The sequence below is a fragment of the Capricornis sumatraensis genome, chromosome 21 (assembly GCF_032405125.1).
Source record: "Capricornis sumatraensis isolate serow.1 chromosome 21, serow.2, whole genome shotgun sequence".
NCBI lineage: Eukaryota > Metazoa > Chordata > Mammalia > Artiodactyla > Bovidae > Capricornis > Capricornis sumatraensis.
The window spans coordinates 3,554,986-3,580,982 of record NC_091089.1 but is presented as its reverse complement, the minus strand read 5'-3'; the positions used below and the strand labels follow the sequence as shown (position 1 = coordinate 3,580,982).

General features: G+C 41.2%; 1 protein-coding gene and 1 non-coding gene across 2 annotated transcripts in view; one reads left to right on the top strand and one right to left on the bottom strand.

The window, feature by feature from the left end:
- ATP9B (ATPase phospholipid transporting 9B (putative)) overlaps window positions 1–25,997 on the top strand; it is a 154,254-nt gene that overhangs the window by 15,307 nt on the left and 112,950 nt on the right. The window contains exons 3-5 of the mRNA XM_068993543.1: window positions 10,064–10,214; window positions 17,054–17,167; window positions 17,997–18,105. Coding sequence (XP_068849644.1) covers window positions 10,064–10,214; window positions 17,054–17,167; window positions 17,997–18,105 — 374 coding nt within the window. The remainder of the gene's footprint in view (window positions 1–10,063; window positions 10,215–17,053; window positions 17,168–17,996; window positions 18,106–25,997) is intronic.
- LOC138097774 (U6 spliceosomal RNA) lies at window positions 8,577–8,683 on the bottom strand. Its single transcript, XR_011146516.1, has one exon. It is a non-coding gene; the product is annotated as a U6 spliceosomal RNA (small nuclear RNA).

Genomic DNA, 25,997 nt, shown 5'->3' with positions numbered 1-25,997 from the left:
ACAGTTAGTGACCCTGTAATTAATACATGGTAAAATTGATTTTTTCACTGTACTGATATTTGTAAATTGATACTTATAAATTATGTTCCTTTCTTTTCCATCTATTATTTTATATGTACCCCTTGGCCTCTGTGGAGGATTAATTCTAGGACCCCTGAAAAGTGAGAGTGATAATCACTCACAGGTGTCCAACTCTTTGCGACCCTGGTCTGTAGCCTACCAGGCTCCTCCGCCCATGGGATTTTCCAGGGAAGACTACTGGAGTGGATAGCCATACCCTTCTTCAGGGGATCTTCCTGACCCAGGGGTCAAACCCAGGTCTCCTGTGTTGTGTTTACGGTCTGAGCCTCCAGGGAAGCCCCCGAGGAGCCCTGCAGTTACCAGTCAATGGATGCGCAAGTCTCCTACATAAAATAGCCTAGTATTTGCACGCAGCTACACACATCTTCCTGTATAGTTCCTTGTTAGTATTTTTTCAGATGTTTTCTATTACAGCTCACTATAAGGTGTAATATAGTTCCCTGTGTTGTCTCCTTGTTGTTTATCTGTTTTATATATGGTAGTATGTATACGTTTATCCCAAACCCCTAATTTGCCCCCTTCCTCACCACCCCTTGCTGTCCTCTTTGGTAACCTTAAGTTTGTCTTCTATATCTCTGACTCTGTTTTGTAAATGAGTTCATTTGCATCATTGTTTAGCTTTGCATAGAAGCACTATCACATGGTATTTGTCTTTCTCTGACTGACTTCACTTAGTATGATAATCTCTAGGTCCATTCATGTTGCTACAGATGGCATTATTTCATTCTTTTTTACGGCTGAGTAATATTCCATTGTATATATGTCCCACATCTTTAGCCATTCCTCTGTTGGCGGACAGTTAGGTTGCTTCCGTGTCTTTGCTATTGTAAACAGTGCTGCAGTGAACATTGGTGTGCATGTATCTTTCCGAATTAAAGAGTTTTCTCCAGATTTATGCCCAGGAATGAGACTGCTGGATCATACGGTGATGGTAGTTTTTAAGGAACTTCCATACTGTTCTCCCTGAGCATCTCTAGCGGCTCAGACAGTGAAGAATCTGTCTGCAGTGCAGGATACCTGGGCATGGTCCCTGGGTTGGAAAGATCCCCTGAAGAGGGGAATGGCAGTCCACTCCAGTACTCTTGCCTGGAGAATTCCTTGGACAGAGGAGCCTGGTGGGCCACAGTCCATGGAGTCACAGAGTCAGCCACGACTGAGCGACTTTCAGTCTGCTGTTCCCCCAGTGGGTGTACCGGCTTACGTTCCTCCCGGTAGTGTAGGTTCCTTTTTCTCCACACCCCCTCCAGCATTTATTATTCGTAGACTTTTTAATGATGGCCCTTCTCACTATTGTGAGGTACCTGTGGTACCTTTTATAAATCTGTTTTGAACTGGATTGGTCTAAGACGGTTGTGTCAGACCCAGAATCAGGGTCTGGAGATAGAAGTTGAGCGTTGTTGTTATTATTGTGATAGTGGAAGCCCCTCAACGATGACTTTCCGAAAAGCATCAGTAGGCGTGTGGCATAGGCCTATGACGGGGAAAGGAGTGGGGGAAGGCTTATACTCCTTTTTTTTGGGTGGCAGAAAAAATAAGGGAGGAACAGTGAAATCATGTTGGAGAAGATGACTTTTATCCTTGATTGGGACCATTAGTTCATTTAAGTTAGAAGGTGTCTGGGATACAGATGAGGACTAAAAATAAGAGAAAGTTGGTTATGCTTCGGTAGAGGTCATCAGTAATCAACAAAGGAAGATCAATAATCATGCATTTGTATCAAACCTAGCATAATTTTATTACTGTTTGTCCATCAGGGAGAGGCTTGGCCATTACAGCTGTGGAAGCGAGGTGGTGGTTACGGTGGGAACGGTGGCCAGTGTTGTCGGCTGAGGAGACAGCTGCGGTGGATGGGTTGGGGTGGAACTGTCTGATGGTGTGGCATGTGTTCCTCATTAGTGTGGGGTGGAGAAAGGAGTCGGACTCAAGCCCCTGGTGCTGTCTGAGGTGCACGTTCTCCCCGTGGTTGAAGCCACGAGCTGGAAGAGTCCTTGTCGTGAGAGCTAAGGGGAAAGCTAGGGGTGGAAGAAGAGTCTGACTTGACGAGCCAAGGCCTTTCCTCCTCTTTGCTCCTGGACTGGGAACGGTGCCAGGACAGGCCTGTGGTCTCCGTGCAGTAGGTCCTGGTTTGCCATCTTCCAGTAGAGAACACCTCCCAAGGGAATCCTGCAGTGGAAATGAGCACCTGTTGTGTGTGGAGGATCCCTGGGTGTCAGTGTTTCCACAAATGCATGATTATTGATCTTCCTTTGTTGATTACTGATGATGTCTACCAAAGCATGAAAGTGTTTCCCTGGGTGAAGACTGAGGGCATGGGGGCAGGCATGGACGCAGGAAGCTGTGAGGACAGAATGTGGCCTCGTGTCTGCAGTGTGGGCTCCACGAAGGCGGCCTGTGCTGCAGGAGTGGCGACTTGCCTGTCCGGGGCAGATATTTGCCAGGAATTGTGAGCATTAACAACACTGAATATACTGTTGAGTTATTTTTGGTCTCTTACAGGGTTTTGTTTTTACCAAATTGAACATAGGCAAATTTTGGATTTCATTTGTAGTATTCCTTTTCTTACTGAAGATATATTTGAAAATACAGATGTTAGTAGCAAAAATACCCGGGTTTTGGGGACGTTAAAACAGCTGAGTAACATACACTTGACATGTATTTAAAGTCTTTATCTTAAGAAATGATGGTCAAATGGGCACAGCTGACTGAGCCATTGTGGCAGCTTTACTCATGAGTGTCTCTCCATGTGGACCAGAGTGACCTGAGACATGGCCACACTTCATGTTCAGTTGACACCTGCTGCACCAGGAAATCGTTACAGAAATTAAAACTACCTTACAGGACAAAGTTTACAGTTAGCAACTTACATTGGTCTTATTTTCTTTATTTCTTATAGATTTCCAGTTTTGAATATTCATTAACCTTTTTATTTACTAAATACCACGGATTGGAACTCGTATGCTTGGGGCTTCCCTGGTAGCTCAGATGGTAAAGAATCTACCTGCAATGCAGGAGACCTCGGTTTGATCCCTGGCTTGGAAAGATCCCCTAGAGAAGGAATGGCTACCCACTCCAGTATTCTTGCCTGGGGAATTCCATGGATAGAGGAACCTGGCAGGCTACAGTCCATGGGTCGCAAAGAGTTGGACACAACTGAGTGACTAACACAATGACAAGACATTATAAAATTGTGTTATTAAAATTATTAAGTGGTGGGTCAAAAAGTAGAAGTTGTGTAAAATTAGTTTAATTGCAGAAGAAAATGTTAGTGAATATTGTAGTAAAGGTAGCAAATAATATTAGTGAGCTCTGGATATTTCTGTGTATTTTTACTCGTAGATTCTGTGAGTAGTAAGGCTTACTTTAAAATTGTTCTTCTTCAGGGATTAAGTCGGCTTTCATTTCTTCATGGCTTAAGATCTGCCTTCTCATTTTTATTATTTGGCAAAAATTCCAACTCTGACAAATTTGATTCTGAAAAAATTCTTCTGTGATCTGTCTTCTAAACGTTTGAGTGTCCTCCACATGAGTTACTGTGATGCACTCAGATATGTAGTTCTGGGGGTGGAAGTGGAGCAGTAATGTCTTTCTCAGGAGATTTACATTTCACTCCCTATAAAAAAATCACTTTGTCCCATGAAAGTGGAGACCCTGAGTAGCATTTCCATATGAAGGGGCCTGTATCAAATGCTGGGATTATTCCTGGATCTCAATGGCCTCTACCCTCTCAGTTAACCTGCAGCACATTTGGAGTGCAGAAGCGTGGGAAAATGCAGATCTTTGAGGAGGACGCAAGTGCCCAGTTGCTTCTGGCTTGGTGACTGAAGATACTTGATGGATGGAATATTTATTTGTTTATTCAAGAAGCTCTAAATATTGGAAGTTGCCTAATTGTGGTCACTTAAAATTTTAGAAGACAGGATCTTGGTATGTAGATGCTTTATTTAATATTGGAGTACTACTTTGATTGTAGAGGCATCTGTGAAAAGTTACTAATCCTAAAATGTTTTTTAAGTAAAAAGGATACTTTGTGCATTACTGAAATTACTTTCAATTTGCATATAAATGGGAAAGTGCCTTCAGAGTGATGAGTCATTGAAGCCGCCTTCTGGACCCCTGCCCTTGTTCTGGGTGCAGGCTCCTGGCTGGGTGCTGGCTCCTGGCTTGTTCCAGGGGCAGCTCTCTGCTGCTCCTTCTCACTCACCAGTATTTACCAGTGTATTGTACTCTTGTTTCTTTGCTTTCAAATATTGCTCATGTTTACTTTCTGCCTTAGCTCTACAACTCCCTAAGACTTACATGTACTTTTTGATTACAAGTATTTTCTTTACTTGGTAGCACCTGTCTCTCTCGCTGTCTTCTGTCTGCATAATCCAGTGGCAGTTCTGGTAGTGCCCCAGGCTTTTGTCCACTTATTTAATCTTGGTGACGCCACTGGACTTCATCAGTTCAGTTCGGTCACGTCCGACTCTTTGTGACCCTATGGACTGCAGCGCACCAGGCCTCCCTGTCCATCACCAACTCCTGGAGTTTACTCAAACTCATGTCCATTGAGTCAGTGATGCTATCCAACCATCTCAGCCTCTGTCGCCCCTTTCTCCCACTTTCAATCTTTCTCAGTATTAGGGTCTTTTCAGAAGAGTCAGTTCTTCGCATGAGGTGGCCAAAATATTGGAATTTCAGCTTTAGCATAAGTGCTTCCAATGAATATTCAGGACTGATTTCCTCTAGGATGGACTGGTTTGATCTCCTCGCAGTCCAAGGGACTCTCAAGAGTCTTCTCCAACACCACAGTTCAAAAGCAGCAATTCTTCAGCACTCAGCTTTCGTTATAGTCCAACTCTCACATCCATATGTAACAATTTGAAAAACCATAGTCTTGACTAGACCGATCTTTGTTGGCAAAGTAATGTGTCTGCTTTTTAATATACTGTCTAGGTTGGTCATAACTTTTCTTCCAAGGAGTAGGTCTCTTTTAATTTCATGGCTGCAATCACCATCTGCAGTGATTTTGGAGCCCAAAATATAAAGTCTCTCACTGTTTCCACTGTTACATATATTTGTCATGAAGTGATGGGACCAGATGCCATGATCTTAGTTTTTTGAATGTTGAGCTTTAAGCCAACCTTTTCACTCTCCTCTTTCAGTTTCAAGAGGCTCTTTAGTTCTTCCTCGCTTTCTGCCATAAGAGTGGTGTTAACTGCATATCTGAAGTTATTAATATTTCTCCTGGCAATCTTGATTTCAGCTTGTGCTTCATCCAGCCCAGCGTTTCTCATGATGTACTCTGCATATAAGTTAAATAATCAGGATGACAGTATACAGCCTTGACGTACTCCTTTTCCTATTTGGAATCAGTCTGTTGTTCCATGTCCAGTTCTAACTGTTGCTTCCTGGCCTGCATACAGGTTTCCCAAGAGGCAGGTTAGGTGGTCTGGGATTTCCATCTCTTTCAGAATTTTCCAGTTTCTTGTGATCCACACAGTCAAAGGCTTTGGCATAGTCAGTAAAGCAGAAATAGATGTTTTTCTGGAACTCTCTTGCTTTTTCCATGATCCAGTGGATGTTGGCAATTTGATCTCGGTTTTCTCAGCCTTTTCTAAAACCAGCTTGAACATCTGGAAATTCATGGTTCACGTATTGCTGAAGCCTGGCTTGGAGAATTTTGAGCATTACTTTACTAGCGTGTGAGATGAGTGCAATTGTGTGGTAGTTTGAACGTTCTTTGGGATTGCCATTCTTTGGGATCAGAATGAAATCTGACCTTTTCCGGTCCTGTGGCACTGCTGAGTTTTCCAAATTTGCTGGCATATTGAGTGCAGCACTTACACAGCATCATCTTTTAGGATTTGAAAAAGCTTTACTGGAATTCCATCACCTCCACTAGCTTTGTTCTTAGTGATGCTTCCTAAGGCCAGCTTGATTTCACATTCCTAGATGTCTGGCTCTAGGTGAGTGATCATACCATCATGATTATGTGGGTTGTGAAGATCTTTTTTGTACAGTTCTTCTGTGTATTCTTGCCATCTCTTCTTAATATCTTCTGCTTCTGTTAGGTCCATACCATTTCTGTCCTTTATTGAGCCCATCTTTGCATGAAATATTCCCTTGATATCTCTAGTTTTCTTGAAAAATCTCTAGTCTTTCTCATTCTGTTTTTTTCCTCTATTTCTTTTCATTGATCACTGAGGAAGGCTTTCTTATCTCTCCTTGGTATTCTTTGGAACTCTGCAGTCAAATGGGTGTATCGTTCCTTTTCTCCTTTGCTTTTTCCTTCTCTTCTTTTCACAGCTATTTGTAAGGCCTCCTCAGACAGCCATTTTGCTTTCTTGGATTTCTTTTTCTTGGGGATGGTCTTGATCCCCATCTCCTGTACAATGTCACGAACCTCCATCCATAATTCATCAGGCACTCGGTCTGTCAGATCTAATCCCTTGAATTTATTTCTCACTTCCACTGTATAATTGTAAGGGATTTGATTTAGGTCATACCTGAATGGTCTAATGGTTTCCCCCACTTTCGTCAATTTCAGTCTGAATTTGGCAGTAAGGAGTTCATGATCTGAGCCACAGTCAGCTCCCATTCTTGATTTTGCTGACTGTATAGAGCTTTTCCATCTTTGGCTGCAAACAATATAATCAGTCTGTTTTCGGTGTTGACCATCAGGTGATGTCCATGTGTAGTCTTCTCTTGTGTTGTTGGAAGAGGCTGTTTCCTATGACCAGTGTGTTCTCTTGGTAAAACTTTATTAGCCTTTACCTTGCTTCATTTTGTATTCCAAGGCCAAATTTGCCTGTTACTCCAGGTGTTTCTTGATTTCCTACTTTTGCATTTCAGTCTCCTGTAATGAAAAGGACATCTTTTTGGGGTGTTAGTTCTAGAAGGTCTTGTAGGTCTTCATAGAATCATTCAGCTTCAGCTTCTTCAGCATTACTGCTCAGGGCATAGACTTGGATTACCGTGATATTGAGTGGTTTGCCTTAGAAACGAACAGAGATCACTCTGTCGCTTTTGAGATTGCACCCAAGGACTGCATTTCTGACTCTTTTGTTGACTATGATGGCTACTCCATTTCTTCTAAGGAATTCTTGCCCACAGTAGTAGATATAATGTTAAATTCACACATTCTAGTCCATTTTGGTTTGCTGATTCCTAATATGTTGGTGTTCACTCTTGCCATCTGCTTTTTGACATCTCTTGGACTTTATAGCGACTCCCTAACCACCACTTTTTCACTATTAGTAGCAGAGTGTTATGAATAATTTAGTTATATTTTGGAAGTCTAGGATCCTTAGTTTTTTCTATACAGGATTATTGAGAAAAAATAAACTGTTGAATACGTGTTTTTGGTATTTAATTTAGAGTTTATAGAGTACGACAGTTCGGAGGTTACTGGTATGTTAATTTCATGTGCTGCTGATAGTGGTGTCGATACTGAGGTTTTTATTCTAGTAGATGTTTACAGTGTCATGTGGCGAAGACCGTGGTTTTACATTTATAGGGCCTTTTACTGGTAGACCATGTTGATACCAGGATAAACTCTGGAAAATCCACATTTTTTCAGTTTTATATTTATTTTTTCAAACACTGAGCTTGGCTGTCCTTTGTTCATCTTAAAACTTGTCTGACTTTTTGTACATTAAGCCGTTAGATTAGATAGTCACCTGTTTCAGAAGAAACTTCCCGTCTGAATGCATTCCTGGTGGGTTTCTCCTGTGTCTGACGTGCACACCCGCCGAGCACCATTGTCCCAGCTGCCATGCTGCCCGCAGTGTGTTCTGTGTCCACCAGCTGTGCTCCACGGCTTCCCGGGGATGCTGGGAGTATGCTTGATCTCTGGTGCTGTCGAATCCTTGAAATGTGGATGGTGTGACTGAGGAACTGGACGTTTTATTTTACTAAGTAGTAAGTAATTCACACTAAAATAGCCACACGTGGAGAATGGGTGCTTTATTGGACAGTAAGTTTTTGTGACAGTGTTGTAAGGTTGGATAAGATGGTTGGATGGCATTACGGACTCGATGGCCATGAGTTTGAGCTAGCTCTGGGAGTTGGTGATGGGCAGGGAAGCCTGACATGCTGCAGTCCACAGGGTCATGAAGAGTCGGATATGACTGGGCGACTGTACTGAACTATAAGGTTGGAGAGCTAAAAACACATATTCAGTAGTTTATTTTTTCTCTATAATTCTGTATTAAAAAAAACTAAGGTTCCTAGACTTCAAACATGTAACTAAATTATTCATACACTCTGCTACTAATAGTGACAAAGTAGGGGTTAGGGAACCTCTCTGAAGTCACCTGTGAGGTCACAAGGTCCACAGTGAGCTCCTGGCACAAGGCCCGCCTCCCTCAGGGAAACATTGAGCTCTGTGCCTCCTTCCAGACCTAAGGTTTTCTGAGCCCAGCCAGGAACCTGGTGGATATTCAGGAGGAATAAACACCTAGTGTATTCCCTCATACAGCACATCTAAGTGTTCTTTGATGGTGATTTCTTTTTCACATGTTGTGCACCTCATGCATCTGCATGCTGTCCTTGCTCAGGGGCCATGCTGGCCTTTTCTGTATCCTTCCAGTTGTAGCATGTGTGCTGCTGAAGCGAGCACAGTGAAGTGATGTTTAAAGAATGACCTCTGAATGACTGGAGCAGAGGGAAGACCTGCTGTGAATGTGACATGAGTCAGTTATGTGTGTCACTCTGCTTCCGTTGTCATACCTCCTGACACTGGCATTGTCCCTTAACTTTGTCAGAGTGAAGTAGGGCACGCCTGCCTCCTCCTCCTGCTTGGTGGTTCTTTCGTTCTTGGCTTCAGCTTCCCTTCCTAAATAAACCATTGTGAGTCTCTCTCTACATTTTGGAAATTTTAATTAAACGGAATTGTTAACATTGAAGTTTAAATTCATGATTATTTTATGCTTACTAAAGATGAATTTGATTCCTTTTCATCATTTTCTGAAGTATTTTAAGAAAAGTTCTCCCACTATGAGTTTTATCCGAGAGTTCTCCCACTCTCTACTCTCCATACTCTCTACTCAAATATAATGGTTGGCTAGACGAGGGGGCGTCCCAGGAAGAAGACGAGTTTGTATCCCTGGAGCCCTGGCACTACTGGAGCAACAAAGGTAGACTCAGCATGAAAATGTGCACCTCACAGGGGAGGTGACGACGTGAAAATACAGTCAAGCTTTACTGCCATTTGAATAGTCCATTAAATGTGGGTATCCTTTCAGAATATTGCATTGAGTCATAAGTCTTAATTTTATATTCATGCTACTAGAAAAGTCATCTTTTAGAGGAGGAAAAAAGTGACTAAATAAGACAAAATGAGGATGCTGCTGCTGCTGCTAAGTTGCTTCAGTCGTGTCTGACTCTGTGCGACCCCATAGACGGCAGCCCACCAGGCTCCCCTGTCCCTGGGATTCTCCAGGCAAGAACACTGGAGTGGGTTGCCATTTCCTTCTCCAATGCATGAAAGTGAAAAGTGAAAGTGAAGTCACTCAGTTGTGTCCAACTCTTAGAGACCCCATGGACTGCAGCCTACCAAGCTCCTCTGTCCATGGGTTTTTCCAGGCAAAAGTACTGGATGGTCACGTTTTAATTAACTGATGTCTAAGAGCCTTTGTCAGAATCACCCAGTGGTGTATTGAGAATTACCAATAACGTATGGTGACTCTTTTCTCAGTATATGCAGCATTGACTGCTTCAGAATGTTAGTGGTTTTATTTTGCCAGTGAGAGGGTCTTAAACAGGGAAGGCAGTCTCCCTGAGGTTCCAGGAGTCATCACACACTTGTATAAGCTCTTTCAGTACTTCTATGTCAAATTTAAGTTAGTATAGCTGACCCATTTTAAGAAAGCCCTTACTACTTAACAGTAGATAAGCTGTTGGTGTCTGGTGTCAGAAACAATATTGGCTCTAGATATTTAGAATTAATCGTAAAACATTTAGAAAAGCATGCACAACACATATCTTTTGTTTCATGCAGTTGCTGTGATTGGCTGATAAATATTTGTCAAAGAAAGAGAGAATTGAAAGCTCGTACGGTGTGGCTTGGATGTCCGGAAAAGTGTGAAGAAAAACATCCCAGAAATTCTATAAAAAATCAGAAATATAATATATTTACCTTTATACCTGGGGTAAGATTGTTAAATTGTTGAAAATGCACTAGATATTGGAGATTACTTACTTTGTTCTCATTTTTTTTCTCTCATTAATTCTGTCCTATCCAAATCAGAGACCTTTGAACCTTGGGTATTTCAGATAATTGTGAAATAATTCATATAGTTTTCTTCTTCTTTTTTTGTTTTCTTATATGTTATTAATAACCACATAGTAGAGTTCAGCTCAAGAAAATTTATAGTCTGATTATTGCCTTCAGTTCCAGATAAACATCACATTTATATCATTGTAGAAATAATCACATAAAGCTAAATAAAATTACCAGAAAATAAGTCATAAATTTTGACTGGGAGTTTGTTTGGAGGGAAATGTTGAGTGTATATAACGTTTAAAGCCTGCTAAGGCTGTCACTCAAGCGCATTTCTGGCTCAAGTCTCTGGCGTCTCTGGGTCCTGTTGCACACTAGGTTTGTTTGAGCCCTCTGAGCATTGCTGAGGGGTAAGGGGTTTGACTCTAAATGCGATTTCACCCCTACTGCCGTCTTGCTGGGGCTTCTCCTTTGCCCTTGGACGTGGGGTATCTTTTTAGTGAGGTCCAACAATCTCCAGAAACCATACTCACAGAAATCTAGTCAATCTAATCACACTAGGACCACAGCCTTGTCTAACTCGATGAAGCTAAGCCGTGCCCGTGGGGTGTCATGGTGGAGAGGTCTGACAGAATGTGGTCGACTGGAGAAGGGATTGGCAAACCACTTCAGTGTTCTTCCTTGAGAACCCCATGAACAGTATGAAAAGGCAAAATGATAGGATACCGAAAGAGGTACTCCCCAGGTCAGTAGGTGCCCAGTATGCTACTGGAGGTCAGTGGAGAAATAACTCCAGAAAGAATGAAGGGATGGAGCCAAAGCAAAAACAGTACCCAGCTGTGGATGTGACTGGTGATAGAAGCAAGGTCCGATGCTGTAAAGAGCAATATTGCATAGGAAGCTGAAATGTCAGGTCCATGAATCAAGGCAAATTGGAAGTGGTCAGACAGGAGATGACAAGAGTGAACATCGACATTCTAGGAATCAGCAAACTAAAATGGACTGGAATGGGTGAATTTAACTCAGATGACCATTATATCTACTACTGTGGGCAGGAATCCCTCAGAAGAAATGGAGTAGCCATCATGGTCAACAGAAGAGTCTGAAATGCAGTACTTGGATGCAATCTCAAAAATGACAGAATGATCTCTGTTTGTCTCCAAGGCAAACCATTCAATATCACAGTAATCCAAGTCTATGTCCCAACCAGTAACGCTGAAGAAGCTGAAGTTGAATGGTTCTATGAAGACCTACAAGACCTTTTAGAACTAACACCCAAAAAAGATGTCCTTTTCATTATAGGGGACTGGAATGCAAAAGTAAGAAGTCAAGAAACACCTGGAGTAACAGGCAGATTTGGCCTTGGAATGTGGAATGAAGCAGGGCAAAGACTAATATTTTTCCAAGATAATGCACTGGTCATAGCAAACACCCTCTTCCAACAACACAAGAGAAGACTACACATGGACATCACCAGTTGGTCAACACCGAAATCAGATTGATTATATTCTCTGCAGCAAAAGATGGAGAAGGTCTATACAGTCGTCAAAAACAAGACCAGGAGCTGACTGTGGCTCAGACCATGAACTCCTTATTACCAAATTCAGACTTAAGTTGAAAAAAGCAGGGAAAACTGCTAGACCATTCAGGTATGACCTAAATCAAATCCTTTATGATTATACAGTGGAAGTGAGAAATAGATTTAAGGGCCTAGATCTGACAGACTGAGCGCCTGATGAACTATGGAATGAGGTTCATGACATTGTTCAGGAGACAGGGATCAAGACCATCCCTATGGAAAAGAAATGCAAAAAATCAAAATGGCTGTCTGGGGAAGCCTTACAAATAGCTGTGAAAAGAAGAGAAGCGAAAAGCCAAGGAGAAAAGGAAAGATATAAGCATCTGAAATGCAGAGTTCCAAAGAATAGCAAGAAGAGATAAGAAAGCCTTCCTCAGCGATCAATGCAAAGAAATAGAGGAAAAGAATAGAATGGGAAAGACTAGAGATCTCTTCAAGAAAATTAGAGATACCAAGGGAACATTTCATGCAAAATGGGCTCAATGAAGGACAGAAATGGTATGGACCTAACAGAAGCAGAAGATATTAAGAAGAGGTGGCAAGAATACACAGAAGAACTGTACAAAAAGGATCTTCACGACCTGGATAATCACGATGGTGTGATCATTCATCTAGAGCCAGACATATTGGAATGTGAAATCAAGCTGGCCTTAGAAAGCATCACTAAGAACAAAGCTAGTGGAGGTGATGGAATTCCAGTAGAGCTATTTCAAATCCTGAAAGATGATGCTGTGAAAGTGCTGCACTCTATGCCAGCAACTTTGGAAAACTCAGCAGTGGCCACAGGACTGGAAAAAGTCAGTTTTCACTCCAATCCCAAAGAAAGGCAATGCCAAAGAATGCTCAAACTACCGCACAATTGCACTCATCTCACATGCTAGTAAAGTAATGCTCAAAATTTTCCAAGCCAGGCTTCAGCAATACGTGAACCGTGAACTTCTGATGTTCAAGCTGGTTTTCGAAAAGGCAGAGGAACCAGAGATCAAATTGCCAACATCCACTGGATCATGGAAAAAGCAAGAGAGTTCCAGAAAAACATCTATTTCTGCTTTATTGACTATGCCAAAGCCTTTGATTGTGTGGATCACAAGAAACTGTGGAAAATTCTGAAAGAGATGGGAATCCCAGACCACCTGACCTGCCTCTTGAGAAATCTGTATGCAGGCCAGGAAGCAACAGTTAGAACTGGACATGGAACAACAGACTGATTCCAAATAGGAAAAGGAGTACGTCAAGGCTGTATATTGTCACCCTGCTTATTTAACTTCTATGCAGAGTACATCATGAGAAACACTGGACTGGAAGAAACACAAGGTGGAATCAAGATTGCCGGGAGAAATATCAATCACCTCAGATATGCAGATGACACCACCCTTATGGCAGAAAGTAAACAGGAACTAGAAAGCCCCTTGATGAAAGTAAAAGAGGAGAGTGAAAAAGTTGGCTTAAAGCTCAACATTCAGAAAACGAAGATCATGGCATCCGGTCCCATCACTCCATAGGAAATAGATGGAGAAACAGTGGAAACAGTGTCAGACTTTATTTTTTTGGGCTCCAAAATCACTGCAGATGGTGATTGCAGCCATGAAATTAAAAGACGCTTACTCCTTGGAAGAAAAGTTATGACCGTCCTAGATAGCATTTTCAAAAGCAGAGACATTACTTTGCCAACTTAGGTCTGTCTAGTCAAGGCTATGGTTTTTCCAGTAGCCATGTATGGATGTGAGAGTTGGACTGTGAAGAAGGCTGAGCGCCGAAGAATTGCTGCTTTTGAACTGTGGTGTTGGAGAAGACTCTTGAGAGTCCCTTGGACTGCAAAGAGATCCAACCAGTCCATTCTGAAGGAGATCAACCCTGGGATTTCTTTGGAAGGAATGATGCTAAAGCTGAAACTCCAGTACTTTGGCCACCTCATGCGAAGAGTTGACTCATTGGAAAAGACTTTGATGATGGGAGGGATTGGGGGCAGGAGAAGACGGGGACGACAGAGGATGAGATGGCTGGATGGCATCACTGACTCGATGAACGCGAGTCTGGGTGAACTCCGGGAGTTGGTGATGGACAGGGAGGCCTGGCGTGCTGCAATTCGTGGGGTCGCAAAGAGTCAGACACGACTGAGCGACTGAACTGAACTGAACATTCTCCAGTCGACACTTGTTCAGCAGGGAGTTGTAGTTTTGGAGTTCTCACAGGAGAAGATGAGCCTCTTGATGAAAGTGAAAAAGTTGGCTTAAAACTCAACATTCAGAAAACTAAGATGATGGCATCCAGTCCCATCACTTCATGACCAATAGATGGAGAAACAGTGGAAACAGTGGCAGACTTTATTTTTCTGGGCTCCAAAATCCCTGCAGATGGTGACTGCAGCCATGAAATTAAAAGATGCTTGCTCCTTGGAAGAAAAGTTATGACCAACCTAGACAGCATATTCAAAAGCAGAGAAATTACTTTGCCAATAAGGGTCCATCTCGTCAAGGCTATGGTTTTTCCAGCAGTCATGTATGGATATGAAAGTTGGACTATAAAGAAAGCTGAGCACCGAAGAATTTATGCTTTTGAACTGTGGTGTTGGAAAAGACTCTTGAGAGTCCCTTGGGCTGCAAGGAGATCCAACTAGTCCATCCTAAAGGAGATCAGCCCTGAATATTCATTGGAAGGACTGATGCTGAAGCTGAAATCCAATTCTTTGGCCACCTGATGTGAAGAACTGACTCTTTTGAAAAGAACCTGATGCTGGGAAACATTGAAGGGGAGAGGGGAAGGGGGCGACAGAGGCTGAGATGGTTAGATGGCATCACTGACTCAGTGGACATGAGTTTGACTAAACTCCGGGAGTTGGTGATGGACAGGGAGGCCTGGCGTGCTGTAGTCCATGGGGTCGGAAAGAATCAGACACAACTGAACTGAAGGCTGTCACAATCTAAGTAAAATAACTTTTTACACAAACATGACTGAGCAGCAAAATATCTACAAGCACTTTTAGATTTGTTTTCTACTTCACATTATACATTTCTGGCCTTGTTTTATTATTATATCAGTAGTTATCTTTAATTAGGTATTATGCTAAATTTAAATTCTGAAATTTAAATATTTATTACTTTTTGTTGTTGCCAGTGATATTTTTGTCTTAAATTATAAAGCTGAGATTATATGTAATTAGAGTAGTTGATTTATTTTTGCCTCATTCCCTCTTTTAATAGATTTACTCATCTTTCTAAAGGCAAAAGAAAGCTAGTGCTGATTATTTTTCCATTATCAAAGTTTTTAACACGTTTTAAGTATTAGGTCTTACGCTGTTTTGTAAAAAATACTCAATTATGTGAAATGAGGGCTGCTTTAGCTTTCATGTTTTTATTTAAATAACCATGCTGACTTTATATTGGGCATTGATTAGTATCACTCTCCGCCCCCATCCATCCATTAGTTGTCAGATGCTTGATGTCTAATATGCTTCTTTATTAAAACATGCAAAACTAATGCCTCCATAATTAAAAGACTGCTCTTTTGTCAGGACAATAAAATGTAAACTGTCTTCTAGGCAGATAAATATTCTCATCTTTATTGAATGAAGCTGCTGTTTTCTCCTTAGGTTTAAATTATTAAATACTCCCAGACTGGCTAAATACTGTACATTTTTCTGACGCCCTCTGAGTTCACTCAGCAGACAATAGAAATAGAGTCTTAATTGCAGTGTCCAAGGGGGGCAGTGCAGCTTAGTTTTTGATCTGAATGAGTTCACACAGCCTTCAGGATGGCTGTCCTGAAGAGACCTGTTGATGTGTCTGTACCACTGTTACCGTGGGAATGACTTTTTCCTTAGATTATCTCTTAAATTAGTCTTTTCATCTAAAATGTAGTATTTTAGAAACATTTGGTAATTGCACAGTAGGAATTCTATGCCATTTTTAGCACGAATGGCAGTTTCTGAATTGCTAATAGATATAATTTATGCTAACTGAGATTTTAAAGAAATCACTGAGGAAAAAGAGAGCTTTCTTTCCTGCTGAGATTAATTTATGAAATAATTCAAAACATTTTAGACAGCAATTGAATGTGATTATAAATATAAACGTGTTATCAATGTAACTGATTTTTCCGTCACACACATAATTGTGTGATGATGTATACAGCTTCATTATATAAAAACTGTGATTCCAGCCTCTTTAAGTCAACAGTAAGGACTTAACCCATTGCTCTGCCCTTGTTAAAATTTCCATGCATTCCAAGTTGTATTTTAAAATGGCATCCAAGGAGATTTTGATTTACAATTTGCAAGTTTGTAAGTTTCATTATAATTGTAGTGTGCTATTTAAGGTATTCCCATCTATAAACACGAGTTTTGTTCCATTTTGATTTTCAATTTAAATCTAATAAGTGAGGCATTTGTGAATAGAAGTCTGTTAATATACTAGATCTTGGATTTCCTTAAGGATTATTCTGTTTGAATTAAGAAACAAAAATGAAAATACAGGATTTGCATTCCTAAAAAAGATGCTATTGAATGATGATTTTAATTTAGTTTATATTTGAAAATATTGTTTAAGATCAACTACCAAGAGACTATAAAAAATATATAGGTAGTTTTCTTCATAAAAATTGGTCTATAATTTACGTATTTTTATATGTTTTCATTTCTTATACTTTGAGGGAAGTAAATGCAAGAGATTAGTGTGTTTTTATGTCTGTGAATGATTTGCTTATCCCTATAAATGATTTGCTCATTCACTGGATCTTTGTGAAGGTACCTAATGTTCACATTCAAAAAATGTGGCTGTCATGTTTGAGTGTTTACCACTTCATAAATATAAGGTTGCACCACTTTCCTAAAAGATTTTCTGAATTCATGACTTACTAACATTGGGAAGGTTTTCCTGTGTGTCTTGGGTGATATGCATGTAGAGATTTATGGAAGATGAATGTGGAAGACTGCATACAAGGAAACAGAAAACGAAAAGGTTTAACATAGTTGAAATCTGTTTTTTTCAGTTTATTTTAAATATAATTTGAGGTAATCTTAGCTCTTTTTTGTGATTTAGTTATTAGAAAGCCATTGTCAAAATTAAGTTTATTGTGACTTGGTATATTCTCACTGTTTGTGGAAATAGTTAGATATTATGCTGATTTTAATTAAGGTCTGAAACATTTTTCTTGAAGAGATTATATCGATTTTTTTTTCTTTTTCTTTTTAGGTTTTATATGAACAATTCAAGTTTTTCTTGAATCTCTATTTTCTGATAGTATCCTGCTCACAGTTTGTACCAGCACTGAAAATAGGGTATCTCTACACCTACTGGGCTCCTCTGGTAAAAAGAAAAGATTTTGAAATTAAGTTAAATTATTTAGTATTTAAAATACAGTTTTAAGAAGTCGGGTGGTTAGATAAATTGATCAGATTTTTGAAATGTGACATTGTTGCTGTGTGTCACTGCAGTTTGTTAAAGGGTTTCTAGGGTCCTCTGCAGCCCTCCAGCTAGGTCGGCTGGAAACATTACAAAGCGCTTTCGCTGGTGGGGCTGGGGGTTCTCTCGGGCCCCAGGGGAGCAGCTCCATGTCCCAGCCCGGCTCCCTCCTGTACTGGGAGAGAGCAGGTGCCGTGTGCAGAGTAGGTGTTAGGCAGAGGGCACAGCAGTTGCACGATGCTGCTGGAGCGTATGGACGTGCGCCTGTGGTGGGAGGGGCCCATGGGGTGGTGGGCTATCGGGTTTCCTCCCGAGTGGGATGGGGCTGCTATCTGTGTGTGCATGGGTCCCTCAGTGGGGAGCCCTCAGGCTGACCCTGCAGTCCTAACCAGCCACACGGCCGTGCAGAGGAAACACAGGTGACTTCTGCCTCTGTTTTCTCTCTCCTCCTCACTGGAGGTGGTTTTCTCGTGTTTAACTTGAAGTACATATTTTAGATGTGAGTTTTAAAACTTTTTTTGGGTACAGTGAGAATTGTAGATCTTATACTGTGCATTACTGTGTTCCTTTTGTAGTGTTTATTACTTTTTGTTATTTTTTGTTTTCATTTATTGTATGCTTCACAACTAGTATAAATTGAAGGAAAAATGTAAAACTAAATAGTAAAAGAATTTTCCCTTTTTTTGCTAAAGTCCAATTTTCTCAAATACTTTGTTTTATTTTTTGTTTAAAGGGGTTTGTCTTGGCTGTTACTATCATGAGAGAAGCAGTAGATGAATTTCGGCGTTTCCAGCGAGACAAGGAAGTGAACTCACAACTGTACAGCAAGCTTACAGTAAGAGGTGAGCAAGACACTTAATCCAGTTTACCATTGGTTCATGTGATCATCATTCTAGACTGAGCATAAATGCAAGAAAACTGAAAATAGTATTATGCAATTACATGTTACCTAACTAATTTTCCTATAATAATATGAATGCATATGATTTCAGGATAGGTTTTTATTCTCTCGATGCTTGAATGTATGTATGTATGTATGAATATAAATGTATACACACACCGTTAAACACATGCATGTATAGGTACATATACAGGTGTGTGTATATATATATATATATATGTTTATATTTAGTTACATATATGCTGTGTTACAGTTTGTATAGAATGCTTGTGTGTACTAGACACACATGAAACCCGACTTATGTGTACACATTGTAAAGCATAGCATCGTCTCATTTAAAGTCTGTCTTTGCAGTCTGTTTTAAACACAGTCATCAGGACCAGACGTCTGGTGCCGTGGCCTGAAATTATCCCTGGGGAATAGGGCCTCTAGCACCGAAACAGATGCCGAGATCCAAAATGGAAGCCGGTATGCACTGGCTCCCCCACACCCTTCACTCTGGGCTTGCGCCCTTGTCTGGTTTATGTGTTAAGAGTTGTTTATTTGGTTTTCAGTCCACTGTAGAAAAAAGGCAGTGTGATAGGGAGGGAATGTGTGAAGCTATTATGATAAGGATGAGGACAGGAAAAGGTGCCAGAGAGAAACTCCACGAAGACTCATAGCACCTCGGAGCCTGTCTGGAAGCGGAGTTCAGAGTGGAGTGGGTTTTAGTCCCTTGTTGGATATATATGATTTGGAACTATGTTGTCTCGTTCTGTGGGTTGTGTTTTTTCTTTCTTGACGGTGTTCCCTGATGCACAAAAGTTTTTATTTTCATTAAGTCCCAAGTTCATCTGTTTTTTTTTTCTTTTGTTGCTTATATTTTGGGGTTGTATCTAAGAAATAGTTTGTCAACCCAAAGTTGCAAAGATTTACTTCCATATTTTCTTTTAGGAGTTTTATAGTTTGAGCTATTACATTCAGGTGTATGACCCATTTTCATTTTGTATGTGGTATCGCTTCACATTCTTTTGCATGTGAATACCAAGTTGTCCCAGTATCATTTGTTGAAAATATTATGCTTTCTCAATTGAATTGAAAATTTAATTATTAAAAAGCTTTGATGCTTTAAATATTGGCATGGTAGAGGAAAGGTGTGTTGTATAAAAAAGAAGGTAAGCTTTAGTTCTGGGGAAAAGACTCCCCAGAATGGCCAGGTAAATTAGGTATAACTTTGGTTCGTCTGTTTTAGAATACAGTGTAGATCTTGGCTTGTGTTTTCTGTTGTTTTATATTGTGAAATTTGGGCTGAGCAGAGATTTGTTTCTGTGCACTGATTGTATCATTCACAAATGAACAGTGCAGTGATGTCAGCAAAATGAAGAGTAGGCAGCTCCGCAGATCAATCAGGACCTGGCAGAGCTAACTTGTCAGGACTCTGAAAAACGTCAGAGCCTTACAGCATCTAGGGGATTATTGAATCCAGGAAAAGGCCACTTGAAAATAGTAGGAAAGCTCCTTGGTGTTTTGACCTGCCCTTGCTCCAACCTGTCCTCGTCATGGCTCCCTCCTTGAAGATGGCAGTAGCCAGATCCTAATTTGGGACTCTGGACGCTGACTCTGAAAAGTGCGGAGCAGAGCTTATTGTGTTGAATCGTTTTTGTCTGTCTAACCTGTGTGGGGGCTACCTGAAGGACTGACCCAGTTCGCTTGGCTATCTCTCACCTAACCTGCAACTCTGGGCAGGAAAGCTGCAGGCATCTCTTATAGTCGAGGCTGGGTCCCAGCCACAGCAGTTGGGCAGAGATACCACAGCCGGGCTCACACACTAGCTGTCACAGCCAGGCAGGAAAAATCGGGAGGGAATCTGAAGTGCTCCTGTTGGCCTGGGGGTGTGTGTGTTGGGGGGAGCAGTTTGAAAGCCATGCTCAAGGCTGGATGCAGGCTCAGGGCAGGCAGAAGCGAAGGCTGAGGCAGAGCTGCGACCAGGGCTCCCGCACGGAACCGTGGTCTGCGGAGGCTGTGAGCAGCTGTGCCTGCTCCTGTCTTTGTCCTTGCTCCCTTCGCTTCCTCCCTCCACCGCCTCCTTTTTCCTCACATGCAAGGAGATCTCTTTCAAACACTGGTTGAATATAAGCTAAAGTAAAAAAGACTTGAGAGACTGCAGGTGACAAAGAATACATGCTTTATAAAAATAGTTTAGAAAAGTCACCAGATATATACATGGCTACAGCATATACTAAGCAGCAGAGCAAACCCAAAAGGGGGAAATATTTCACTTCCTGAGTTATCAGATGATAATACTCAAAATGCCTGGGTTTCCACAAAAAATTACAGAGAATGCATTTCACAGAAGACATTAACAAAAACTGTCTCTGAGGAAGCCCAGACATTGGACTTCCTAGACAAACATAAACCTCACCCACCTCAGTTATGTTCTAAAGCTAAGGGAGATAGTGGACAGATGCTGAAAGATACCAGAACAGTGTGTTGGCAGATAGAGCATATCTGTAAAGGTATGTCAGTATTAAAAAAAAAAGGCAAGAAATTCTGGTACTGAAAAATACAGTAAATGAAAGAGAAACTCACTAGAGACTTTTCAGTAGCAGACGAGCTGGCAGAAGACAGCTCAGTGAGCCTGAGCCTCCGGTCACTGAAAATGGTCCAGCCTGAGGAGAGGGAGGAGAAGCAAGAGCAGTGAGCAGGTCCTGAGAGGCTTGTGGGGCAGCGTCAGCGGTACTGAGGTGCCCAGAGGAGTGTGTGCTGGAGGAGAGGGGAGATGTGAAGGGATATGGCCACTGACCCCCCGTTTTGACAAAATATACAAATCTACACACTGAGGAAGTTCCCTAACACCCAGGAGGGGCAGAATGGAGACCCACACCGAGACATAGCATCATCACATGGTCTAAACCCCGGGGTCACGAGCAGCTCGAGGGGCGGCTGCTCCAGACAGGGTCCTCGGCGGTAATGAGCATGCTGCAGGCTTCTCATCAGAGACTGGAGGGCAGAAGGAGTTGGAGAAGGGAAAACTGTCAACAGAAATTCTGTATCTAGTAAAGCTGTCACTCAGAAGTGAAGGCGAAATGAAGACCTGCCCAGATAAATTTAGAATTAAGGATAGGAGCTCAAGCAGAAGCACACACACCCCTGCTTGTCACGGCACTATGTAGGGTTGGCAGAAGGCGGTGACGTCGGTTGTCCGTCAGTGGATGAAGGGCGAGGGATTGATGGTCTCTTCATAGCCTGGGATATTATTCAGCTATAAAAGTTAATGAAATACTGATAACATGACAGAACATGAATGAACCCTGAAAATGCTGTGCTGTGTGAGAGAGTCAGGTACTGGAGGTCGTGTATTGTGCGATGTCCCTCTTGAAACTCACAGGACAGGTAAGTTAATAGAGTGCAGGTGTGGCTGCCGTGGCCAGGGAAGCAGGGGTGGGGTGCAGTCCTCAGTGGGCAAGGGCTTCTCTGGCGGTGGCGAGCGCCTCGTGGAACTTGGTAGAGTTGGTTGTGGACTACTTTGAATGTACTAAATGCCACTGAATTATTTACCTTGAAGTGGCTGCTTTTATGTCATTTTCACTGAGTATAAACTGTTGAGGAAGACAGACTGGTATATATCTTTTGTGTGGTTTAGTCACTTAGTCATGTCCGACTCTTTGCGACCCCATGGACTATAGTCCGTCAGGCTCCTCTGTCCATGGGATTTTCCAGGCAAGAACACTGGAGTGGGTTGCCATTCCCTTCTCCAGGGCATCTTCCCGACCCAGGGATCGAATCCGGGTCTCCCTCATTTCAGGCAGATTCTTTACCAACTGAGCCACCCGGGAAGTATGTATATTTTACAGTTCTGTATTATTTGAACTCAAAATACTCTAAAACAGTTTTACTAGTTTCATTTCAAATACAAATGAAAATTTACCTTTTTAAAAAATTGGTCATTGTTGCCTGTGACCTGAGCAGTGGACATTTCACACGTGGGTGACAGTCACGACAGCTGGTGCTGCTTGACACCCGAGTGTGTCAGAGAAAATCCCCTGTACTCACTCACACGACACCCCCCAGGCGGCTGGCGTTGTCTTACTGACAGTGAGCAGCAGCCTGGGGCTTGTGCAGAATGGTCTGCCCTGAGTGGCCATCCTTCTAGGTGGAATTTGTTTGAACCTGGACCTGTTGACCTCAAGTCCAGTGTTTTTTCATCTGTGGCATGTTGCTTTGTGATTGGTTATTCTGCTAAAGATGATTGGTGAGTAAAATTTAGAATGTAAAAAAATGGAGTTTATGCTTATTGCCGAGTATAGTTTAAAATATATTTTCTTATCAAGAATATTTGCTGCCTACGTAACTTCTAGTGTTTCACAGTTACCTGTTCTTTGAATGGCGTTGATGGCTCTTTCCTCTGTGATTCACTGTAGTCTGTTGTAGCATTTTACAGCATTTGCATTTTTCTTATTTGGGGTTCTCAAGCACATTCTTGTAGCAATACACTGAGAAAACTTAGTGTGTTGTATTTTTTCTTTTGAAAAGGAAAACCACTTCCACTTGCTAACATCTTGAAGGTGCTGTGTTTGGAAGCAGAGAGTATTTTGACTGTGGCATGTGATCTCAGTAAATACTGAATGATTTTTAGTTTGCTCTTTATTTCATTGCCTCATAAACTGCTTTTCTTGGGTGGGAATTTTCCATACCTGTTGCTTCCACCTTCCTTCCTGTCTCCCTGTTTGTGACTGCTTATGTTATGCTTTATCTCCTCGGGAGTAGCAACAGAGGAGAGTCACAGAAGAGAGTAATGTAGACTTTCCTGCTTCTTGGCAGCTTTTGCAAAAATTTCCAATGAAGAAGTTTGAATTGTGAGGCCATTTTGCTTTTGGATTCTTGGAATCAATGCTGTTTTTTTCCTGTTGCTAAGGAGTGGTTTGTAGATTGCATACCTTGCTTGTCTTCATCCAGTTGGCTAGTTCACAATTAATTTCCACATTTGTTTACTAAGTACCTACTGTGTGTCAGCTACCACAATAAGCTCATGAAATTCAAACATGGATCAGTCATGAACTAATACATTTTTCATAGAACGCATGCAGTCTGTTTTCTAACAGATGAGATCAACCCAGAAGTCTTCGTTTATTTGTCTGTGTTCTCAGCAGCCACCAGAACTCAGCAGGGCTAAGTCATGTCAGCCATTTCCCAGATTTAAAACCTAAAGCTAGCGTGGAACTTGATGTTTAGAAATGAACTTGAATTAATTCTGTGCTGTTGCTGGGTCCTTCGTACAGCTTATGGTGATTGTTTTTCCCAGGATATCTTAGTTATTTCTTTTATTCATTCTGGCATTTTGTTGTTTAACATGTTTCAAACCTAGGAGAGAGAGAAATTATGACTGGAGGCTTGTGTAAATTTCTTGTGTTTGTGTGTGTGAATATGAGAGAGACAGTTTGCATATTTACTTGTTTCTTGTGATCCAGGTTCCTTGCCAAAAAGGAACCTTACCCATGCAGAGTTCAGAAAGAGATGTTCTTTATGCCTACATTTTTGGGCATCTTTGACTCAGTATCAATACTATGTTGTCCCATACTTGTTAACATTCTTACATTTTTTATGCTAAAAAGATTTTTATGAAATGTCTCAATGAAATTTTCTCATCTTCTAGTGAAATTGTCTCCATTTATCAGTAATAATTTTTCCTTGAAAATCGAGATTTTAAAATCCCTCTTTTGTGCCTTTTACATACTGTCTATGCGTTATGTCACTTTCACTAAGTCATTTTTCTTGTCTGTGTTCTGCATTTGAAAATAATTATTCCAGTATTCATTCAAGAATATTCAGCATGCATTATTTCATTTTGACTCTGCACTGATATTTATCAGTCAGTTACTGTGTGTCAGGTACCAAGAAGCACTTCAGATTTATCACCTTCTTTGTTTGGTTCTCTGTGGCTATGTCACGGTAGACATGTATCTTCAGGACTGGGTACACGGGCAGGAGTGGATGTGTGTACTCGTTTCCTGCATAACTGGTATTTTTCCTTAGGTCACCCTGAGAGGAGCTGTATGAATTCATTTCTTCATGATGTTAAACATTTAGCAGTTTTTATTACTTTGTTTGGAGATTAGGGCCTGGAAACTATGGGACATAACTTTAAAGAATACTGGCGCCTACAGAGTGCCTTCTCATGCAGATCAGCGTGTGTGTGTAGATGCGGGGAGCATCCTCCGCTCCCTCTGGAGTCTGGCTTGCTCTGCAGCTTTCTTTAGTGACTGGACTCACAGGTTCCCGGTTTTTTAAATTTCCAGTTTGGTGAGAGATACTCTCACTGTTTTTGCTTGCTATTTCTCTTTTAACTTAACTGTTTCTTCTCTTTTATAAAAGTCTATTCTTCCTTTGTTCCCGTGTTCATCTTTACCTTATTAAAATTTCTGTGTGTACACACTCAGTTATGCCTGACTCTTTGCGACCCTATGGCCCATAGCCTGCCAGGCTCCTCTGTCCATGGGATTCACCAGGGAAGAATGCTGGGCTGGGTTGCCATCTCCTCCAGGGGGTCCCCCTACCCCCGAGATTGGACCTGGGTCTCTTGTATCTCCTGTACTGGCAGGAGGGCTCTTTTCCACCGCATCAGATGTGGCAAATAGTTTTATTTTGTTTGATTAATTTTTTTTCATTTTTTAAACGCGTAGATACCTTTTTAGTTTTTTGTAGGCAGCTATTCTGATCTTTGTGGTTTTTACTTTAATCTTAGAAAATCTGTTCAATCCCAGTGTGCTGTAAGCAGCCATCTTAATTTCCTTACAATGTTTCTGTGTTTTTATTTTTTTGGACTTGGAATTTTACTCCACTTGCAGTTTTATGTGTAAGGTATTATGTGAAGAAGGGATCTACCATTTTTTCCCCTCAAATGGTCAGTAAGTTACTTTAAAACGCGTTCTTAATTTTCCTCAGATCTTTGAGAAATGTATTCGATTTGTTTTGGCCCTTTTCTCTAGTTTCTGTGCTGTTCCACTGATTCATCCAAATCTCTGGGCCACATCCATACCAGTTGTAAAGGGTGTTTCATCGCAGTACACTCTCGCATCAGGAGGCCTCTCCCATCCCCTCTCCTTCCTACCCTCCACCAGGTGTTGTCATGTCTCATTTTTCTCTTGTGTTCTCTGAGAAACACGAAACACTGTGAGGTTCCTGAGGAACTTTCACAAAGGCTTTCTGTTCCATTTCCCCAGTGTTTCTTCTTTTATAAGGTTTTGGTTTTAGAGTTTGCTGTGTATATCACATATCTATTTCGAGTAAATTTTTGTATCAGTACCAGGTGTGGGTGGTGGTGTTCCTGGCACCATTTTTCAAGAAAGTGACCTCTTTCCCACCTCATGGCCTTATAGTTTAGTCAATAAGCAGTTGTCTTCCATGTATGTGTTTATTTCTGGACTCTCTCTTCACTCTGTTGATCTGTTTGTTTCTCTTTATGCTAAAACAGTGCTCTGGATTACTGTTGTTTCATAGTATTAATAATTCTGGAGCACAGCAGTGTCTGCCCTCCGGCTTTGTGTTTTCATTCTCAGAGTTGTTTTGGCTGAACTGCATCCTTTGAATTTCCGTGTGACTTTTTGAATTGCTTTGTCAGTTTCTATTAAAAAGTAGCCTGCTAGGATTTTAATTGCATTGAATCTGTAGGTAAAATTTTGGGGCAAATAGGCCCTTTAATAGTATTAAAGTGTTCTGATCCATGAATGAAATATACCTATTCTTTTATTTAGGTGTTTTAAAATTTCTTCCCAACAATATTTTGGGTTTTCTTCTGAATTTTAAGTCTCTCTTAATATATTGGGTTGGCCAAAAAGTTCATTTGATTTTTTCCAT